The sequence below is a fragment of the Montipora foliosa genome, chromosome 9 (genome assembly GCF_036669935.1).
Source record: "Montipora foliosa isolate CH-2021 chromosome 9, ASM3666993v2, whole genome shotgun sequence".
Lineage (NCBI taxonomy): Eukaryota > Metazoa > Cnidaria > Anthozoa > Scleractinia > Acroporidae > Montipora > Montipora foliosa.
Window position 1 is genome coordinate 1,309,904 of NC_090877.1, and position 20,131 is coordinate 1,330,034.

Sequence of the window (20,131 nt, forward strand, 5' to 3'; positions counted from 1 at the left end):
TATTACAGTACAGTACATACTTAATTGACCGCTCCCGACAGGGACTTTACAGGGATAATGAAACACAATCAACGAAACGACAGAACAAGAACACTAAAAACAACTGTTACTGAAAAATACCATCTTGTAAGAGGCAAACCAGCTGGTTACTAACAAGTGCAGCTGAATAGTTGAGCCAGGGACAACCAGGATCAAATTCAACGAGTGGTCAGAACGGGTCTTGCCCCCAGGATGTGCGGATCTCAAGGCCAGCGCCCTAATCACTAAATTTCAACGTTACCTACAACCAGTTACCTGGACAACGGGCGGGGTTCGTATCTCTACCGACACTGGTCCACGCAAAATCAAATACAATGTTTGAAGGACTCGGTCAAAGTAATTTGCACCATTATAACTGGTCAGCGGTGGTACAAAGTAGTCAGGATGCGCTCCAGCGGGTGCAGCACGCACTGCGTATCCATTTTCTCCAATTTCACCATTTGTTGGGAAGATATACACATCTGTAGATGAATAGTTGCTGTCAGTTATCTAGTTAGATGTAAACGAGCTCTCTCGCATCAAATGGGGATGGTTTTATTTTATCCGCATAAATAATTTTTTGCGTGCTCAGTAACCTGACGTTTGAATTGAATCGAGGCTTTCGATCAACTTGTTTTCGATGAGGACCCCCTCAATTCTCACATAAATGGAAAGTAATTAGAACAGGAACAACATAATTTACAAACAGGATACAATTAATTCTCTATTGGCCACTTGAGGTTGCGAGAGAGAGAGCTAGAGAGAGAGCTTGTTGAATTGCATTGTGGGACTGTTTTGGGGGACGCATTTTCATCATTACGTTCCCTTAGCAACAACTCAAGTTTAAGGAAAGCAATATACCAGGAGCTGAGCTTCCTAAACCACCAGAATATTATACAATGGCAATTTTAAAACGATGGCTCGCTTGAAAAGGTGCAAAATTGTCCGGAAAACGAAAAGATTTTATCATAAGGCCAGTGAAATCTTGGAACCTGCTATTGTTTGGTTTTGTAAGCAGCTTCTATTGTATTTAAGTCGTTTACTTACTATCAACGTAAGATTTAACCCGAAGTTCATTGTTATCGTACAAGAAAATACGAAAGTCTTCTGCTTCGCAGAGTAAACGACTACATAAATAGTGGGTCGTCCCCAAAACAGTCCCACAATGCAATTGAATAAGACTCTCGAGCCTGTCTCCCAGGCAGCCTCAAAGTGGCCAATTGAGAGCAAGCACCACTACCATTATAGGATGGGTCATTTACCACCAACTGTAAAATGTGAATTTGATTCTGAATAATTGAGGGTTAAAAAAGAAAAACTAGCCCACAAGAAGTCATGGTGACTTGATAGCGCGCAACCCAACTGACAATGGTGAGGGGACTCGTCCTCTTCCAATGTGGCCTGGGTTCGATTCCCGGAAGTGGAGTTTTTTGGTTTTCTACCATTTATTTTGTAGTGTTTCGTATTAGTACAGCACTTTGCGCTCGGCTACATTAAGCTTGAGCTTGACGCTTATACGTAAAGGTCAAGTCAACAAAGAACATGCGGCAGCTTCCTCTCCTTCCACTCCCAGACTCGATCACACATATGGAGACGATGTGGAGAGAAATATCTCTTGCGTGGCGAGAAAACTTGTCTTTGCTCTGAGCCAATAATTCTCTCAACGCTAAACCAGCTCACCACTAACCCAGCAAATGGGTCAACTATTGACAGCTGGTTGGCATAGCCAATAATAATAAGGAATTCTTTACTGACATCATTATTCACATTTTGCTTCACTATAAACATGCGAGTTTCCTCACAGAAGGCATCACGCCATTTTCAAATTGACTTCAAAGGGTAAAAGAACTTCTTGAACTTTGGACGCTTTGCATTTGACAGAACTGAACGGTCCGACCGCGGATTGGATGGAATAACTCTGACGCCTCAAAAACACCATTTTCGAATTCTCACGGCTGGACTGGATCTAGCATGAAATGGAGGCTAATGCGGACAAATCTTTTTACACACAAATTAATTTGCCCGCATTAGCCTCCATTTCATGCTAGATCCAGGCCAGTCGTGAGAATTCGAAAATGGTCTATTAAGACACTCCGAGGATGATATATACTCCTCCAGAAGAATGCGAGGGATTATCATACACGTTTTCCTTCAAATTGTTGCGTTTTTTTGCATACTGACGGGTCTGGCCGGCCAGTTCTGACAAAAGGAAAGCGCCCTTAGATAAATCCGATAAATTCGCGAAAAAGCGCTAATTTCGTTTCAAAGCATCATTGCTCAGAGATTATCCGGAAGATTGCGTTTAAATTTTCAGGGATAGCTCATCATGCAATGCACTTTCAATATTCAGCACTGACTGATTAGAAAACGGCAGCCTTGTGCTATTGAGGCGAGAAATGTAAACAAAGATTCCCCTGTAAAAAAAGAGAACCATACGAAGCAATACAAGCTGATGGCGTCAAGAGCGAGATAACAGATAGGAGCAAGTGAAAATTGTTAAGGGCTTTGCGAATTGAGCGTGAAGCTCCGTTTTCTTTGTTTTCAAGCGCGTTTCTTTGCACTTCAGAAGCTCAGAAATACTCCAAAAAGGCTCTACCTACCACAAAGTCTTTACTTACTGTCAACGTAAACATCCCGCCTCTGTGCTCTTTTAAAAAACAACCCGATCCTTATTGCCTCGGTTGAGTCGCTGTTCAATAAGTGCAACTTCAGATTCTGTGGCGCGTAAGATGTGAAATACAGCGAGTAATTCGTTCCTGTTGCAACTATTCCATAGAATGTGGATATTCTCTCCTGACAGGTGTACCCTAAACACCAGCCATGATCCTGGGGTCCATTTAGAAGATTCACATATCCTGTTGTATATAATATAATGATTTTAAGAATGAACATTTTCAGTGGGTGCCGGAAGAAGGAAACATAAAATATTGACCTAAGATCTACGATGGCGACTTCGACGAAAACATCACCTCGAAATATAACTTTGCGCTATCGTTAATCTTATATAAGCGTTTATTTCCTCTCATTAAAGTCGCACGAGGTGGGCTAAGTATCCGAAGAATAAATTGGTACGCGCTAATTCAGAGTGCAAACAGAGGGGGCGGTCACACTCAAAAAACACAGTGGAACACTCGTGTTGACACTACTCTAGAGTCAACTCTGGGGTTTTGAATCCCTAGGGTAACACTGAACAATAGAACTTGATTGAAAACGTGGGAAGCACGTGTTTAAGTCTCTAATGCGACCGCAACCGTTGTCGGTGCCGCAGCCATCGGTTGCGGTCGGATTAGGGAGTTAAACACGTGCTTCCCACGTGTTCAATCAAGTTCTATTGTTCAGTGTTACCCTAGGGAATCAAAACACCGGAGAGTGTTACACTGAATGTTACACTGTGTTTTTGTCAAGTGTGACCACAACCGATGTCGTTTCTTAAATTCCATAAGATGTATATTTAGAACAACTCCTCTCGCCATGTATTGTCAACTTGACCAATCGATGCACAAATTACGTCACGTGTGCATAAGCTATCTTCTGAATTAAGCAAGAATAATGACTCGGTTTGAAAAAACGGTCACTCAAAACTTGTGTAATAGTTGTTCTCTGCCATGATAGTCTCCTGCGACAAATGGCAAGAAAGGAAACAAAATTGAGAAAAAAAATGTAAGGTTATCCTCACCATTTGCAATTAGGGCCACCGGTGAGAGTCGTCGCGTCTCCGTATCAGCATCTAAACTTTCAATAACTAACATGCGGTAATCATCCGAGTTGCACTTGTAGGCGTTCCAATCGGCGTACCACGAGCAGATGCTGTGATTTCGTGTACCACGAACAATTCCCTTGTGAGGAGCCACTACCGATATGCTCAATCGGGTTCCGTCAAATGTAGTCAGGGCCTCTTTCGGGATGCGATAATCTCCTGTAGCGAGGAAACACATAAGCGGTCAATTACAATGTTTTTCCGTCCTCTTCGGTTGTCTCGTTTGGTGGGGTGAGTCGGGGGAAGGATGTTAGAACACGGTTTCGAACAGCCTGCGTAGCAGTTTTTCCGTTTCCTTTTAGCCAGGAGGAGGAGGCGAAAAGTCGCGGAAAGGCATGGAGCGAGAGCAAAAAATTACTTCCCCAAGCGGAAAAGACTGCTAAGCAGGCTAGGTTTCGAAAGCTTTTTGTTGGTTGTCAAGCTAACACGTGCCTTTTGCCAGTGTTTCCTTTGTTGGGTTGAGATGATGTTTCTTACATTTATAATTAAAATGAGCAGGGCGGGCGATGTGGTGAGCAGAGAAATATGGGGTGTCCTGCGCAGTGTTGCCGGTAGTATACGTTCTCAGGTTGAATGCGTTCTTAGCTAGGTTAAATTGGTGATCCTCATTATACCTAGGTTAAATACGCACTCAGATGAAGTGAAAAAACTTTTTTTTGAGCCTAAATTAAGCCTAGAGGATTAGTGTCAGGTTAGGATCAGTTTTAGTTATTATACATGGATATCAATTGACTTCTTATTCAAAAGTAAATAAGGAAAATAACTGTCTTGGGTAGAGCCAAGAGATTATCAAGGTACCTTGATAATCTCTTGGTAGAGCATATTCTTCGTTGTAGTGTAGTGGTGAAGACACAGGATAATAGATTTGGAAGGTCAAAGATCGAGTACCAGTAAGTGCATAGTACTATGTTTGACTGAGTGAGAGGGAAAATATTTGGGAAAATAGGGAAAATATTTGGCCCGAGGTCATGGCGTACGGACCGAGCGAAGTCGATAAACTCAGTCAATAAGCATTTTATCATATGGGCTCTTTACACTATTTAAGAGCACTTAGAAGATGAAGTTAGGACAAAATAAAAAAACAAAAATCTTCACAGAAAATTTATCTAATATGTTGTTTGCATTTGCTTTTCTGGCTGTAATTTACTTGGATGTTTAAAAGCGACGAAATTCCCTAAAATTGCATCGCACGGAGCAGTACGTGTTCTTAGTAGGGCCGTACGGCTTTTTCCGGCCCTGCTCGTGCTAATGTGTACGGCCCTCATACGGGGAATTTCCCCAATAGTTTTGCAATGAAAGCGCGCGCGGGGCCGTACGGGCCATATTATAAAGTTCTTTCTTCCTTTACTAGGTTGCAATGTTGAGACTAAATGGATAACAGCGAATACAGAAACCGATAAGATGATATGACAGACAGAGCTATGGGGAAGGTATAGGGGTTGCCAATCCTTTTGGGGGGTTTGAACCTAGGTAAAATAAAAGAGGTACAGGTTAAAACGGATACAACCTAAGAACGAATTTACCGGAAAAACGCAGCATTATTACTTGTATTATGGGGAAAAAAAATGCTAATTAAGACGGTGTTATAGTAAATTTCAATTAAAACGCTCTTCATCCTGATATACAAATGATGATGAAGGCAGTATAGGGAAGATATCTGTTTACAAACATTGCTTTTGTTATTCAGATTTGTCAACCACAGGAACAAAAGACGCTTTGTTTCGACAGCCAATGGGACTCTGGTTGCCACATTAATGACAATAGGTGGCGTCAACGATATCTTCCCTATTCCCAAAAAGTCAAATAAAACAGCGATATAAATTCCGTTTTTGTTAAGAAAAACCAATGTGTCCCGGACTCCATTCCCAAACTCGGAGTTGTGTTTTGGGTTAGGTTGGTGCGTTTCTGTACTCTCTCAAAGGGAACCCTGATTTTTCACTTCCCTGTCAGACCAACCTTTCTTTTGTACAGTGTCTCATATACTGTAGCGCCCCCGCGATAATTGAGGCCCCATTACGGGGATGTCTTAGTATCCCGTAGCCCACTAATTTTTTCCTAAACATCCCGTATCCCGTTAATTCTTGTAGTTTGTATCCCCAAAATGCCAGTTACTACTGATGAAGTCATTGTGCGCAATATGTGTGGGTTTTGCTCAAACGTATTCTCTGCAGACGCCGATATAGGTAGATATTGCAAATATATAATGAAAAAATACAAATAATTGCATTTGTAAGTATCGCGATCATTTTTTGTGCCTTCTATATTGACCAACAAACCTAACTTAATGTTGTAAAAAAAGTTTGATGCTCGGTATCCCGAAATCTCTTCTTTAAATATCCTGTATCCGGTTAATTTTCCTCCCAAATATCCCGTATCCCTACGATTTTTTACCTAAATATCCCGCATCCCGAGAACCCCTAATTGGGCCTCATAATTAAATTTGACTCTAAAACACAAGTTTAATTATAAATAACATTTCTTCTTATCCCTAACACATGAAAGAAGCGAAGAAACAAAAACAGGTGTAAAATCCGGCCCCAACGTTGATTGTACCATACAATTGACTCTGAGATCCATAAAATGATTCATATCTATCATATCCATGAAGCAGAAAACCTCTAATGAATAAATGCAGGTTACAGGAAAGCAAAAAACTCAAAAGCAAAATTCGCGTCTGGAATGAATTACTTCGACGGTCAACGGTCAATCAATTTTTGAGGGCTTGATGGGAATTCCATCAATGCAAGGAAATGAATTCTCATATTGATTCCTATTTGAGAGTCCATTGAGGAAAAGAAAAATCTTACCCAGCCCAAACCTTGGATCTCCATCCCACTCGTACTCGGCCATGGAAATGGCTGCACTCCCCACAGAGCCTATTACAGACCCATCAAGATCCCGGAAGAGGACCTGTCTCCTGCCATCGCAATCCATGTCCACGCAATCAGAAGGATTTATCCAACGTGTTGTAGAAATTTCAAAGAATAATTTGGATGCTTCATCCACAGCGTCGAAGATCAGACCTGGACAGAAATTTGTGCCACGAGAAACAACAAAAATTGACTTTCAAGAATGATAAAGTTTGTCTGTTATAGTAAAAAAAAAATACAAACAGATTATTGACTTTATTGCGGAGGCAGGGCTGAGGCAGTGGTGCAGCGTTTTATTTTTACTTCACGCGCATAGTTGAGGAAACGAAGACACGAATTATGTTGAACTGAGTTGGGGACATACCTGTCTATCAAATGAACACTTTAAAGCATACCAGTGTAGCCAGCTCTAACCGAGGAAGAAGCGCGGAAAACCGAATTTCTTGGTTTTCAATCATCCTCTGATTAGTTGTGCAAACTGTGTCAAATTATTGGGTCAGATATTACAGCTAAGATTCAAGTGAAAATTGCACTAAATTTCTTCAAACGTCAGAGTTTAAAGGTTGATCAAAGGTCTTTTTGCAAGAAAAGAACTAACAGGAACACATTACAAGATTTCATTTTGGCATCTTTCTGATTGTCAAAAGAGCTTGAAGAGTTTTCCGTCTTTTTCGTAATCTCATTTGTCTTTAACAAGTTAATGCAATATCGGGATGCAAAGGTAAGCCATTCTGACAAACCTCTTGCGTCCACTGGGTGGAAGATATCACCAATCCAGTTATTTGTCATGATTGCTCGGTGCCTCTTGCCACAAGTCTCTTGAAATCCGCTAAACGTGACATCTTCGTAAAATGTGTACCCATTAATGGCAGGATAGCCACCCGGGTCTTCCCACGGCATTCTCGGACCAGGCCCCCTATTCGATGCAAAGTGTGTGATAGTGATACCTATTTTGCCACCTAAGGAAATGGAACAAAATGACGTGAACACGAGAAAAGAAGGAGGGTTACTAAGAATTAATCGTCCGGCCCTTAAATAAATAAAATTTTCTTATTTTCAGAAAGAGCCCATCACCTAAGAGTAAGGTTTACCGAAATTGGCTTATTCCCCACCAGGGTCAGAAAAGTGTTTATTTTTAAACCAAGTTTTGCTGGAAAATGAACAATAGACCAAATCGGCTTACTCAATGTTTTACCCAATTTTCAAACCCTTTGGGACTAAAATATTTTGTTCCAGGTACTTCCGTAACATTAAATGGAAATGTTACATTGAAATGCAAATACAATACAAAAAGAATTTTAACCCCGGGAGATTTGAATTGGGTACAACATTGAATTAGTCGATTTGGTCTTTTGTTTATTTTCCCGCAAAGCTTGGTTTAAGAATAGACACTTGTCTGACACTGATGGGGAAAAACCTAATACCAGATTTTTAACTATTGTAATAGACTCGATTTCGTTTTAAGTTATTTTAAGATGAAAGAGAAACTGGAGTATGTTTTAGGAACCGTCCACAAAAGAACCGGGCGCTGTTACAAAATGCCATAACGTCGCACTTCGATGAGTTTTCATGCACATGTCGTTCAGTAGTTACAGATCGTTTTCCTCTACATCTTCCTGAAGCAAAGATGTTTTTTAGCATGTAACTTGGTCATACCTTGCCATACATTAGTCCTTTCTTACCTCAAAACACATTAAAGATTAGCATTCTAACGGATCTAGATGTCACGCCTGAGTAGTTTCCTGACGACCCTGGTACGAGTTATGGGACAGATCTGATAACGAATTCTGTGGGTTTCTCTCACGTGATCAACAGATATGTTTTCAATGAAAACAAACGAAGAAGTTTGCATAACAATAAAGTTCAATTCCCCGAGGATTGGAGCGGGACTCCAACATGACCGCCGTTTATTGTTTGGGGACTCCAACATGGCGGCAGTGACGTCATGTGAAAACCAAGAATAAATAATGCTTAGGGGGGGGGGGGGGGGGTTGGGGGAATGAATAGTTACCTTCCTTGGTTTTCTTGGCCCCATATGAACCGTATGGAGCTTTGGCATACGTTACGATACCGTCATCTGCACAGTCGTAATTACGACTTGTACCCACGACCAGGCTGTTTCTCAGAATGAAATATTTGTTCGCAGTTCTGTGCGACACAGCCGCAGGACCCCAAACGTAAGGTATCACTCCAACGGTGTTGTCTACAGCGATAAGGTTGTCCACAACGACACTGTGCTGCGGGTAACTAAACAAGCCGTAATCGAGGTTTCGCCACGTCAGGTAACCATATATCATTGAACAATCGGAAATTCCATCTTCGTAGCTTACGTGAATTCCATGCCAGGCGCCGTGAACTTCATTACCAGCGGAAGTTTCCGGCTGTGAATACCTGGGAGTGCATTTGACACCGTCGATCCTGAATCCAAATCTCTCGCTGCCAGCCACGGTGTTGTTGATAAGGACGACATTTTCTGCTAAGTGGACTTCAAGAGCACCCAGCCAATGCACTTCAATAATTTCCCTGCGGCCATTGTACGTGCCAATAGCAATAGAATAGACGGCTAAATTGCGTAAAACGCGATTAAATTTTCCGGCCACCTGTATTGAAGATCCGACTGAGTGATAAACAACATTGTCTTCGACTGTTAAGTTGTTTGTCCAGAAGACACCAATACCGGTATTGAAGCCATCGTGGATAGCATTGCAACGTACATATGAGGTGTTTCCTTCAACATCTCCAGCCCTAACAAACGCTAAGGAGAAACTGAAAAGAAAAAAAATGCAAAATGTAGAAAAGTGTGATTAAAAATAATCAGGAGGTGATCTAAGACTTCGGTCAACTGCTTCATTGTTAAAAGGAATGCAACTTTATCTGCATGGAAATATTCTTCCCTTTGGGGACACTTCCATCATAATCTCAGACAGAAAGTGTCTTCGTGTCTTCTTCAAAAATTAACAATCCCGAGAGATTAATTTGCGAAGTGCATTGGTTTTGCATTACTTCACTCAGTGATTGGTTCAAAGTTCTCGCGCCATTTTGTGAACCAATCAGAAGTGAAATCAAAACCAATCGTGACTCGCGCGTGCACCTTTTCCCGCGCTTTGTGTCGGCTGCGTGTAATTAAATTACTTCGAGTTTTGATTGGTTTACTGGATTGTCTCCGTCCTTTTTGATTGGCCAAAGCAATTACTTCGGTTTTAGCTCTATAGAACAAGTTTCAATCGAGTGTCGTAAAACCAAAACCAAAGTAATTACTTTGGCCAATCAAAAAGGACGGCGACAATCCAGTAAACCAATCAAAACTCGAAGTAATTACACGTAGCCAACACAAAGCGCGGGAAAAGGTGCACGCGCGAGTCAAGATTGGTTTTGGTTTTACTTCTGATTGGTTGAAAAAGTGGCGCAAGAACTTTGAACCAATCACTGAGTGAAGTAATGCAAAACCAATGCAATTCGCTAATTACTTTCGACACTCAATTGAAAACCGCACTAGTGTGTCCATTCTGTTCTCACTGTAATTCAAACACGTCCAGAAATGCACGGTTGCTTTTCTTCTCAACGTCAACATCACTTGCGTCTGACAATTGACAAATCGAAAGTTGTTCAGCGTTGTGTGTACTCTTATCGACGACGATATTCGCCATCACAGTGATCAAAATGTTGTGGACTCACGAGGCGCAGCCCAGTGAGTCCACAACAAGTGTTGAGAAAAGAAAAAGCGAGCGTTGTTTATAACTTTCTCGCAATATGATTGGTTTATTTCCCAAAATGAGCGTTCCTGATTGGCTATTACATTGCGTGACAAATTGACGCGAGCAGCGTTATCTAGACGCTTATCGACAACGGCAAGTTAGCCAATCAGATTGCGAGATTACAAGCAATTGTGGTAAAATTAACGTCATAAAGTCTCTGCTAAACTTCGGTCCTCAAGTGAACAGCTCCACTTACGCTTCACTTACGCTCCCCCAAAAATAACACTGAGTCTACAATTTTGGACAGATTACAGAAATAGAAAATTGAGACGACCCCTCCCCCCAAAATCAATGATGGGAAAATGGCGCGTTTTGGCTTTCACGCGGCTTCACCCTTGATTTAGGGGGAAGGGGGGCATTTCTGTTCCACGTTAATGTCTAGGATCGATTGTAGTTTAATGACCAGCAGCTTCCACGAGGCTCCTATAGCTTAGTGGTAGAGCATCCGAACTAGTCATCGGAAGGTTGTAGGTTCGACTCCTGTAAAGAAGCACTCGGATTTTTTTTCCAAGTATCCCCGAGTCACCATTGATAAATAATCTCCTTTATATGCAAACATTATCCAAAAAAGCTCCTTACCGAGGATCATAGTCATCAATCCATCCTTCCTGTCCACAATATGATATCTCAACGTATTCTATCCTTGCAAGTCCTTTAACAAGCACGCGACATCCAAACGATTTTTGCCATCCAAATGGAGAGTTCTCTGCGCCCTTAATTAAAATATTATTGGTTAGATGTCCAACCTCCGCGGCTAAGGTGTACGTCCAGTTTCCGGCCTTGTGTGTTTCTGCAATGTGTTTGAACTGTAGAGCCGTGTCCAAGGTTAAATTCAATCTGTTTGATGAGATGGCCACTATACGAAACTTTTCCGCTTGTCTTGGCTCGACAGTGGTTGAGGTGATGACAATCTCGTCTCCTACAGACCAGTCCACTGGTTCAACAAGTTGTAAGTGGCGATCTCCGGCTTCCGCTGTTTCAGCCAGCTTCGTCCAACAGACAGACTTGGGCTTACCGTGCAACCACATGAAACCAAACACAGCTATAGCTTTGCTCCCAATTTCGAGACTTTGCGTGGGCTCGTATTCTTCACTGTAAATATCGCCTTGCAGGATAATCAGTAAATTGGAGAGATAGGGCTTGTCGGGCCAGCCCACGATTAGACCTCCAGTGATAAAAATTAAGGAGGCATTAATGACCATGTCTTCTCCTTGTCTGTCCTCTATCTCAAGAGTACCATAGATAAGAAGTTTATTCAAATATGGAAGCTGAGTATCCGCCAACATGTACCACTCTTCCTGTATCACGACGTCACTTCCGTTGTGGGGTAGCCTTCTTCCAAAACCGCCATACAACGGCTCAGTTCCTTCCCAGTCATCAACGTTCGACCAACGGCGAAAGACTGCTGGTCTACCTTTCGGGGGTGGGGGAGGGATCGGGGTGATACAGTCCTTGTAGAAACAGCGCCAACATCGAAGTTCGATTCCACGGGGTACAATGTTGTTGTTAATTGACCGTGCACCGTCTTTTCCAGACGCTATGTAAGTAAAAACCTTAGTCTCGTTTACAAAGCTCCAGTCACCGTGCTGTGCATCTGCATATGGAACGATATCTGTGATGTTTTGATGTTGACCGGTGGTGGTAAAGTGATCGGGTTTTTGCGTGAAGTTGTGGCTTATCCAGACATGATCCTCCATCTCCAAATCATAGAACAATGCAGAGTATGTAATATTAGTTATCTGTCCGGCAGTTTCAAATGTTATGGTGTAGTTATCTCCAACTATTACCGTCATTAACCAGCCATTCGGGTGAGTGGCGCATTTGAGGCAGAATGGAACCTCATCAGTGCCGTGACTGTTGGTGAGCAACACAGTTTTACCCAATAAAGACGATGGCTTAACATTGTTAAACGCAAGTCTCCTGAATTTTACACTTCCATCACAGATGCTCCCACTGTGAGGTCCATAGCTGTGCTCGGCTGAGACATTGCAGTGCTGTGGAGGAAGATTATCATTTGTTGGGACCACGCTACCCCTCACGAAACCCGTGAAACTACCGTCCAGATCAAGTATCACTGCTTCATGAGCCCACTGTAAAGCAGTACGGCGCGGAGCATTCACAAAATGATTCTTAGACGTATGTGTCGTCCAGCCTCCCTTCTTCTTAAACTCCGAACACTGTGCACAGGCTGCGTAGCAGGTACAGCCCGGTCGGTCAAAATTTACGAAGGTGACATTTTCTACGACAAGTTTCGAAAACTGTGGGAGCCTAATGCCATTGGTTGTACAGAGCGTGTTACTGCTTATTTTCAGTTCTAGTCCTTCGCTTGCTTGACTGTGGCCAACGATAAGTGCGTTTTTGATTAACGGGCCTCCCCTCGGGGCATCCTTCATATCTGCAAACACGTATTCTATTCCTGCAATGTCATTGTCCAGCATGTCAAAATTGTGCATTTGTACAGCTCCAACTTGAACAGCTTCTGCTCCACGCATATTGTTATAGGCAAGAAAACGGCTAAACACCGCTGGCTCAGCAATGACGGAATTGCATCGTCCCCCGCGTAAGGGATGATAAGTCGGAAATATCCACAACCCATAGCGACCAAACGAATGAGCGGAGTTATTGAAGAATTCATGCATGAAAACATTCCTGGGGCAATAATCTTTCGTAAAAGAAGGGCCGTCTGGATTCGCAAACATCTGGTACCAATAACCAAAATGGCTGCCCCCGGCAGCCGCATTGTGTCTAATAGTGTTGTTCGCATTTGTAACCCAGTACGCAGCTGGGGTTATGTCAACATTTAATGCCGATGAAGAGGCGATGACAAAAACTGCAAGGTTATACTGGACCACGTTCCCTGTTTCGATGCCGTCCTCCATAAACAACGCATTTCCGCGAACGTTGAACACGACATTGCGGCTTACTAAAAGGTTATCAATGCCATGCATGGTGATGGCGCGGTTGAAACTGTGATGAATGGCACAGCCAATCACATAGGACCCTTTGACGCTGCCACTGAGATGGAAGTGAATTGGATAGCGACCGAGGCGGAAAGCCTGCCCCGCATGAAAGATCTCTACGTGGCTGAACCTGGCTTTCACTAAATCCTTATCCTCCTCGGGTGCATGGATCATGATTTGGACACCAAATTCATCGCTGCCAATTTCCTCACCAAACTTCCCTTGAAAGCACGTTTGAGTCTGGAACTGCCCAGGTGCAAACTCGGCGGGACAAGCCTCAACCACCTCTTCCCACTGAGAATGCTTCGAGCCTCGCACTCGAACGTTTCTGGTGAGGAGACCGACCTCTGCTCGTGTCTCCACGCGATGCATTCCGTTAAAAGTCTGAGCGATTGAGATGTGCTTATACTTAAGCGCTGGCGTAATTTGGAGTGTTTTGTTCCCGTTGCTGACTCCTGTGATAATAAGTTCTTCAAATTCGCGCTGTGATTTTCCTGTTGGAGCTAGAATAATCTGATCACCTGGTTTCCATGTGACCGCTTGCATCAAGTGGAGTTCCCTCTCCCCGATATTTGCGGTGGCAGCTAGATGCGTCCACGTGATTGGCACGTGCAGACCATGAAGATCAAGTGTCCCTTCACGGAGTGCAATTGTTTTTGTTCCAAAGACTGGAATCTCTCGTGATCGCACATGGCCATGCAAAGTAATAGTTGCGCTTCCAGGAAAAGGCCTATCTTCTGTCCCTACCTCAAGGGCTCCTTTCTCGGCGATGAGAATATTTTCTGCTTGCAAGTGAAGAGAAGGCTTGTCTATATCGAATATCAGCTTTCCCCCTTGAATTAGTATCAATTTCAAGACTGGAGTATCTATGTCGAGCAAAATTGTCTGTCCTTTTTTTATGACGACTACATCACCTGTGGATGAAAAAAATAAAGTTGATTGAAGACTGCCGACATTAAATTGTTTTGGCAGTGCATGGCTGGAATCAACTACACAGATGAAATTTAGCAAAAGCTGCGATTAGGTTGTTACCAATTCACGCTGTTTCGAGAAAATAGACTCCTGAACGTATTTAGTACTTCTTCGTTGAACTGTAACTAACAAGACAAAGTGAAGTAAATGAAGTATTTCCTTAGCACTTAACCCTAGCTCTTAACGGTCTGGCTCTCACTATTACCTGTAACATATAAGTTCGACAACTTGTCTAGATCATCTTCACCATGATAGTATTTGTTAGAGGTCCCTTCGTCTAATCTCAAAACTCATAGCAGGGGAGTAAGTATGGCGCCCTCAGTGGTGGGAGCACTCGCCTCCAATCAATGCGTCACAGATTCGATTCCCAGACTTGGCGGCACATGTTGGCTGATTTTCGATATGATATGAGTTGATTTGACACCTGTTTAGTGTCTTCGATTAGTGCCCCAGCGCTAAATACAAATGACACTTAAATAAAGTTCATCAGTATCATCCAACTAGTGGACTAATGCAAATCCTGCATTTTCTTTTGTTTTATTCCCAAATAAATATTTCTTCAACTTGCATTTGCTAACTTTATTGTTGCCTTTTCTGTCCGACTAGTTGGGTGATACTAAAACAATTAGACCCTTCACCCTCAAGGGCCACGGGTGAATTAATTATTACTGGAATCACAAAAGCTACTAACCCGATATAGGTGGAGGGTTGTTGCCCCACGTGTACTTTGACGACCACACATCTACATAGAAGAAATAACCTGCAGCATTCACGGCTTTTCCTTTGGTTCCTACGTCCACTCTAACCTTGCTTTCAATTGTCCTCCTGTGTCTACCAGTCGTGCACACAATCTGCGATGTAGAAGCGCTTGACACAACACAGGGAGTACCATCTATGGTCACCACATTGTCACTTGCAGTGCTACTGAACCCTGTACCACGGATGTTGAGAGTTGTTCCCCCACCTGTCCCCCCTCGGGGTGGCGTAACGGACATTATAGTCGAAGTCATGGCGACTTTGTACGTAAATCCTCCTGCAAGGGTGTAGGTTATCCTGTTTACAGTAATTACCAAGTCGCATTGTTGATCGACTCCTGCCGCGTGACTTGGATGCGCGGGGGCCTCGCAGGATATGCGTGCGGTTGTTGTGTCGTTACTGGATTGAAGAGTGCAATTATTGCCGCAAATAGTGATCACGGCTGAGTTTTCAAACCCATACCCTTGCAGCAGAAGAACGCGTCCTCCACCGAAGCCACTTTCATTTGGACTCGCGCTTGTAATGGTTAAGCTATATTCGAAGGAAAAACCTGACGAGGCTCTTCCCTTGCCTGGTACCACCACGTCAACTTCATAAGAGCCAGCAGCATGCGCAGCAAGTGTACAAACAATGTTGCTGGGCGTCGAGCTTGTCACTTCACAGGGTGCATCTCCGATATTAACAAGAACCTGGCCATACGAGGGCAAAGGTTCCAAGCCACTTCCGTACAAAATCAACGTATCACCTCCTTTGCCACTTTGTTGTGACAACGAACTCACAACAGGCGTCTGAGATATAGTGTAGGCGATGGAGGAAGCTGGAAAGGAACTTCCTTCTCCAACGGCTACTTGCAATGTTACTGAATTATCGGCTGTGTGTGGTGGCGTCCTGCACATGATTTCACCATAAGTCACAGAAACAATCTCACAAGGCGCATTTCCAATGGTCACGCTAGTTTTTCCTGGCGACGGATCAAATCCATTTCCCGTGACAGTCACGGTTAAGCCACCATTAATGCTGCTCTCTAATGGTGAAACTGACGACACTGTTGGATCACTTGTAATAATATCCGATACACCTTCATTAAACTGGGCGTTGCCTTTTCCCCACACATGGATCACCATCTTGTGGCTTCCAACGGCAACTCCTTCGATCTCGCACGTGAGCATTGAAGATGCTACGGATGTCACGTTGCAGATTGCGTTACCGACTTTCACGGATACATCAGATGTCTCCGAAGGAAGCCCTGAGACCATAAATCGGAATTCTGTATGGGGTATAGTTATTGTATTCGGGATCTTTGTACTCACCACTGGTGTTCTGTCGGTCGCGAAGGTGTATTCACAGTCTGCGCTTCTCGCTGCACCACACTCACTTTCACTACCAGCAACTCTCACGACGACCTGTTGTGACTCGTTGGTATTTTTAGCTCGTGTAATGCACGTTAGTTCGGTATAGGTCGAGTTTACAACGTCGCAGGTGGCATCACCTATTAGCACACTGTTGTCATCTATAGTGTTGCTGAACCCATAGCCCGATATTGCGATTCGAGTACCACCGGCTTGTGAACCGCTACTGGGCGAAATGTCAGTAACACTCGGCTGCAATGTAAAAGTTGTAGCATGACCGAAACCCGTTTCGAAAAATGCGAGGCCGCGGTTGAGGACTCTCACTGCAACATGAAGTTGCTCTCCAGCGGGAGGAGAGCCCGTTGTACTAAGCCGGCAGGTAATCGTTGTCTCGTTGGAGAAAATCACCTGACAGACGTGGGAGTTGAAAGACACTTCGTTGTGGCATGACTCATCACTAAATCCATCCCCATGAATTGTGATCACGGTATTGCTTGTGCCTTGCAGAGGCGAAACGGAGGACACTCTGGGCATGCTACATGGCGTATATGTGAAGCTGCGACCCGAAGCATCTGTTGCTGAAGAAGAGTTACATCCAGGAGTCGGATCAATTCTTCCTGACTCACAGCTTGGAAAAGAGTTTGTAGGGGAACTAAGATTGTAAAGTGCTTCGTATCCTGGAAAAAAGAAAAACACATTGACTACATTACTTTCGTCCGTTTACTTGCATGATTAGTACGAAATGTTGGGGAAAACAGTGTGGAGGAAGGAGGCCCTCCCAGGGGTGTCCCAACGGGCCCTTGTTCCGGAAATTACTTCCAAAATTGTTGTCAACTTTTTTTGATCCTTAAAATGGTTTACGTTCCCTTGTTCCCTAAGATAGTTTGTCTTTGTTCCCCCGTTCCCCAGTTCAAATTAGCTATGTTCCCTTATTCCCCACAAACCCCTGGGAGGGCCTCACTATCGGGAGGTTTTATAATGCTGAGTGAAAACCGAACTGTTTGCATTCAAGAAACCAACAGCTGTGAAACCGATACTAAATCTATTACTTTGGCAAATCACGACAGAAGCAGACAAACAAATGGGGAGCCAATAAGATTTTCGACGTAGACGTCGACGAAAACGTCCGCTCAAAATATCACTCAAAAATAGAACTTATGATATCGTAAGTCTTTCGCGATTATTCAATCTCGTTCACGTTGAGCAATTGTAGGCGAAATATCCTCAAAATAAATTGGTGCCAGCGGTTTAAGTTTCAGAGTACAAATATAGAATGAAAAGTTCACATTTCTATGGTCACGTTGTCGTTAAAACCTGAAATTTGGTGATATTACTGCGTTGTCATGCAGAGCAAGGCAAAGCAATGTACTAAAAAGCATGCCGCACGAGTTTCACGATTAGTTTTCCTCTTTTAACCAATGATATTACAGTTTGGTGGCATTTTCGTCGACGCGGCCATCGTAGATCTTAAAGTCCCCTATGAGCCAATGATTACACGAAGCAGATACATGCAACCGGCGTTTAGCGCGGGAAAACAAGGGGTACAAGCACGTCAGCATTGATTTTAATCAATGATTTTAACGTGGTGCGACGTTTAAGCCAATCAAGAATCATAAATTGTAAATAAAAATGAACAATACACTGTCTTACCATCTATCTTAAGACTTATAGGTCCAGTTAGAGATTTAAATGGTAGCACCTTGACGACGCCTTTCATTGGGACAGATCCGCTGCCGGAATAATAATAAACTCCGGGCTCAAGGAACCTAGGCGAAGGATCAAACAATAAATAAAAGATATGATATATATGACACCACAGTTAATAGAGGGGACTGGTTTTGAAGCTCGGCAAACATCAAAGGAGCAAACAAACATGCCACGATTTAGGTTGGAAAGTCCACGACCGTGCACAATCTCTTGTTTAATTTGCGCTCATACACTATACGTGAATTACTTAACCAACACGTTTCTATTGGTTAGTTCTTCATTACAGAGTAAACAGCTAGTGTGTTTTGTGCACGGTCAAGGCCAAAAAAGAAAACAAAAATCTACAACAAAGAAATTTGTCGGGTTTCATAACAATTCCCCTCTATTAACTATGATGACACTCAGGTCCAGAAATGGAAGTAATTAGATGCAGGCCCAATTTTGACTTCCAACGCGAAGTGTCCCTTTAAGTCTAAGCATTTGCTACCTATTTCATGGTTCATGGCCGTACGCTCCGTGATTTCTCAGAGTATACAGCACGGGGTATTCCCCGGGTGGTCACCCATCCAGATATTCACCCAATCCAATTTCCTTTGGACAAAACGTACGCTGTATCATACATGCTAGTAATAGGCTATTTCCGAAGTTCAAGTCTGCCTCCTGTTCAAAGCGTGCCTCTAAGTGCGAAGTTTTTGTGATGGTAATTAGTTCCACTTTACATATGAATGAAAATTAATTTTCATAAGAAAGACCTCACACTTAGACTCGCTTTGAAGAGGAGGCAGACAGGAACTCGGAAATGACCTATTGCATTCATGCGGATTCCAATAAGCGTCACAAAGTGTCCCTTTGCTCTTCTCCCCAAGTTCAACATCACTCGTGTCTCTGAATAAAGACAATTAACGTCACAAAGTGTCCCCAAATGCTGTTCCTCAAGTAAGGATAAAAAGCTGCATTTACCCTAAGCTATAAATAACGAGAACCTTTACCCGTATCTAATTATTGGAAAAGGACTGAAAGGGACACGTCGTATTGGATGTCAACAAGAGTGAATTAGATAAAGAGTGTTGTTATGGCATGGGTGGGCTCCCCAGCACAGGTACAAAGGAGTCTATTTTTAGAATACCCGTTCCCGCGAAATTCAGTTGTCATGTCCCTGAAAATACACGGCAGAAGCAGTCGCGCGTGACATGGCTTCTTGTGATTGGTTGAAATTGGCGGCCCTTTGTTTGTTTCGCGCGCAAAGTGTATCTAGAAATAAATCCATTTGTCAATGTGCTGAGGCAAGACCGCAAAGTGATGGATCAGCACTCTTATCTAATTCAATCTTGATGTCTAAATTGGGTGTGTATCTAATTGGGGTCAATCCTGGTCATAGGCCGAGTATCGGGTCATCAGCGAAAAAAATACGTCTTTTCAATAATTAACAAATATGCTTCAGTGCCCCATCTATGGCTTGATAACGAAGCATTCTATGATTTAGGCTATACAATTCATACTTTCTTCGTTTCTCCAACCGATTGCAAACATACTTATAAGAACAACGACAATTTTGAGCAAGATAGGGAAATTTTCATAAGAAATCTTGCAACTAGTTGTATTGAAATTTTCCGACTTGTAAAGTACGAGAAAATGCCTCGAGCATCCATTTTCTGATGAAGGGCGACAGTCAAAGACGAGAGTTCCAAAGTATTGGTATAATATAATTGCTTTTTTACCTGTGTTTAAAACTTCCCGTCTTGCTGAGAGCGCTGGAAAATCCAGTTCCGTCGTAGGTGTCTGTGGATGAATCGACGGTTTGATGTACGCTGTAATACACCTCAGAAAACATCTGCCCATACCACCTCCACTATAAAACAGATTAGCAAAGCTGTTTTAAAGACTATTACAGTGTACGTTCCATTGTCCTATGGAACACATTTGAGAGACGCATTTCCTCAAATTATGACGTAAAACACCGCTTGTAGGTCGTACACGTTCTTTTGAT

The 20,131-nt window shown here is 43.0% G+C and overlaps 1 protein-coding gene across 1 annotated transcript in view; it reads right to left on the reverse strand.

The window, feature by feature from the left end:
* LOC137970514 (fibrocystin-L-like) overlaps positions 1-20,131 on the reverse strand; it is a 73,502-nt gene that overhangs the window by 24,204 nt on the left and 29,167 nt on the right. Inside the window, exons 23-32 of the mRNA XM_068817033.1 lie at positions 19,863-19,993; positions 18,088-18,203; positions 15,024-17,114; positions 10,980-14,274; positions 8,657-9,411; positions 7,386-7,604; positions 6,583-6,798; positions 3,695-3,934; positions 2,637-2,873; positions 295-500 (exon numbers count right to left, since the gene is read on the reverse strand). Of these exons, the coding sequence (XP_068673134.1) occupies positions 295-500; positions 2,637-2,873; positions 3,695-3,934; positions 6,583-6,798; positions 7,386-7,604; positions 8,657-9,411; positions 10,980-14,274; positions 15,024-17,114; positions 18,088-18,203; positions 19,863-19,993 (7,506 nt within the window). The remainder of the gene's footprint in view (positions 1-294; positions 501-2,636; positions 2,874-3,694; positions 3,935-6,582; positions 6,799-7,385; positions 7,605-8,656; positions 9,412-10,979; positions 14,275-15,023; positions 17,115-18,087; positions 18,204-19,862; positions 19,994-20,131) is intronic.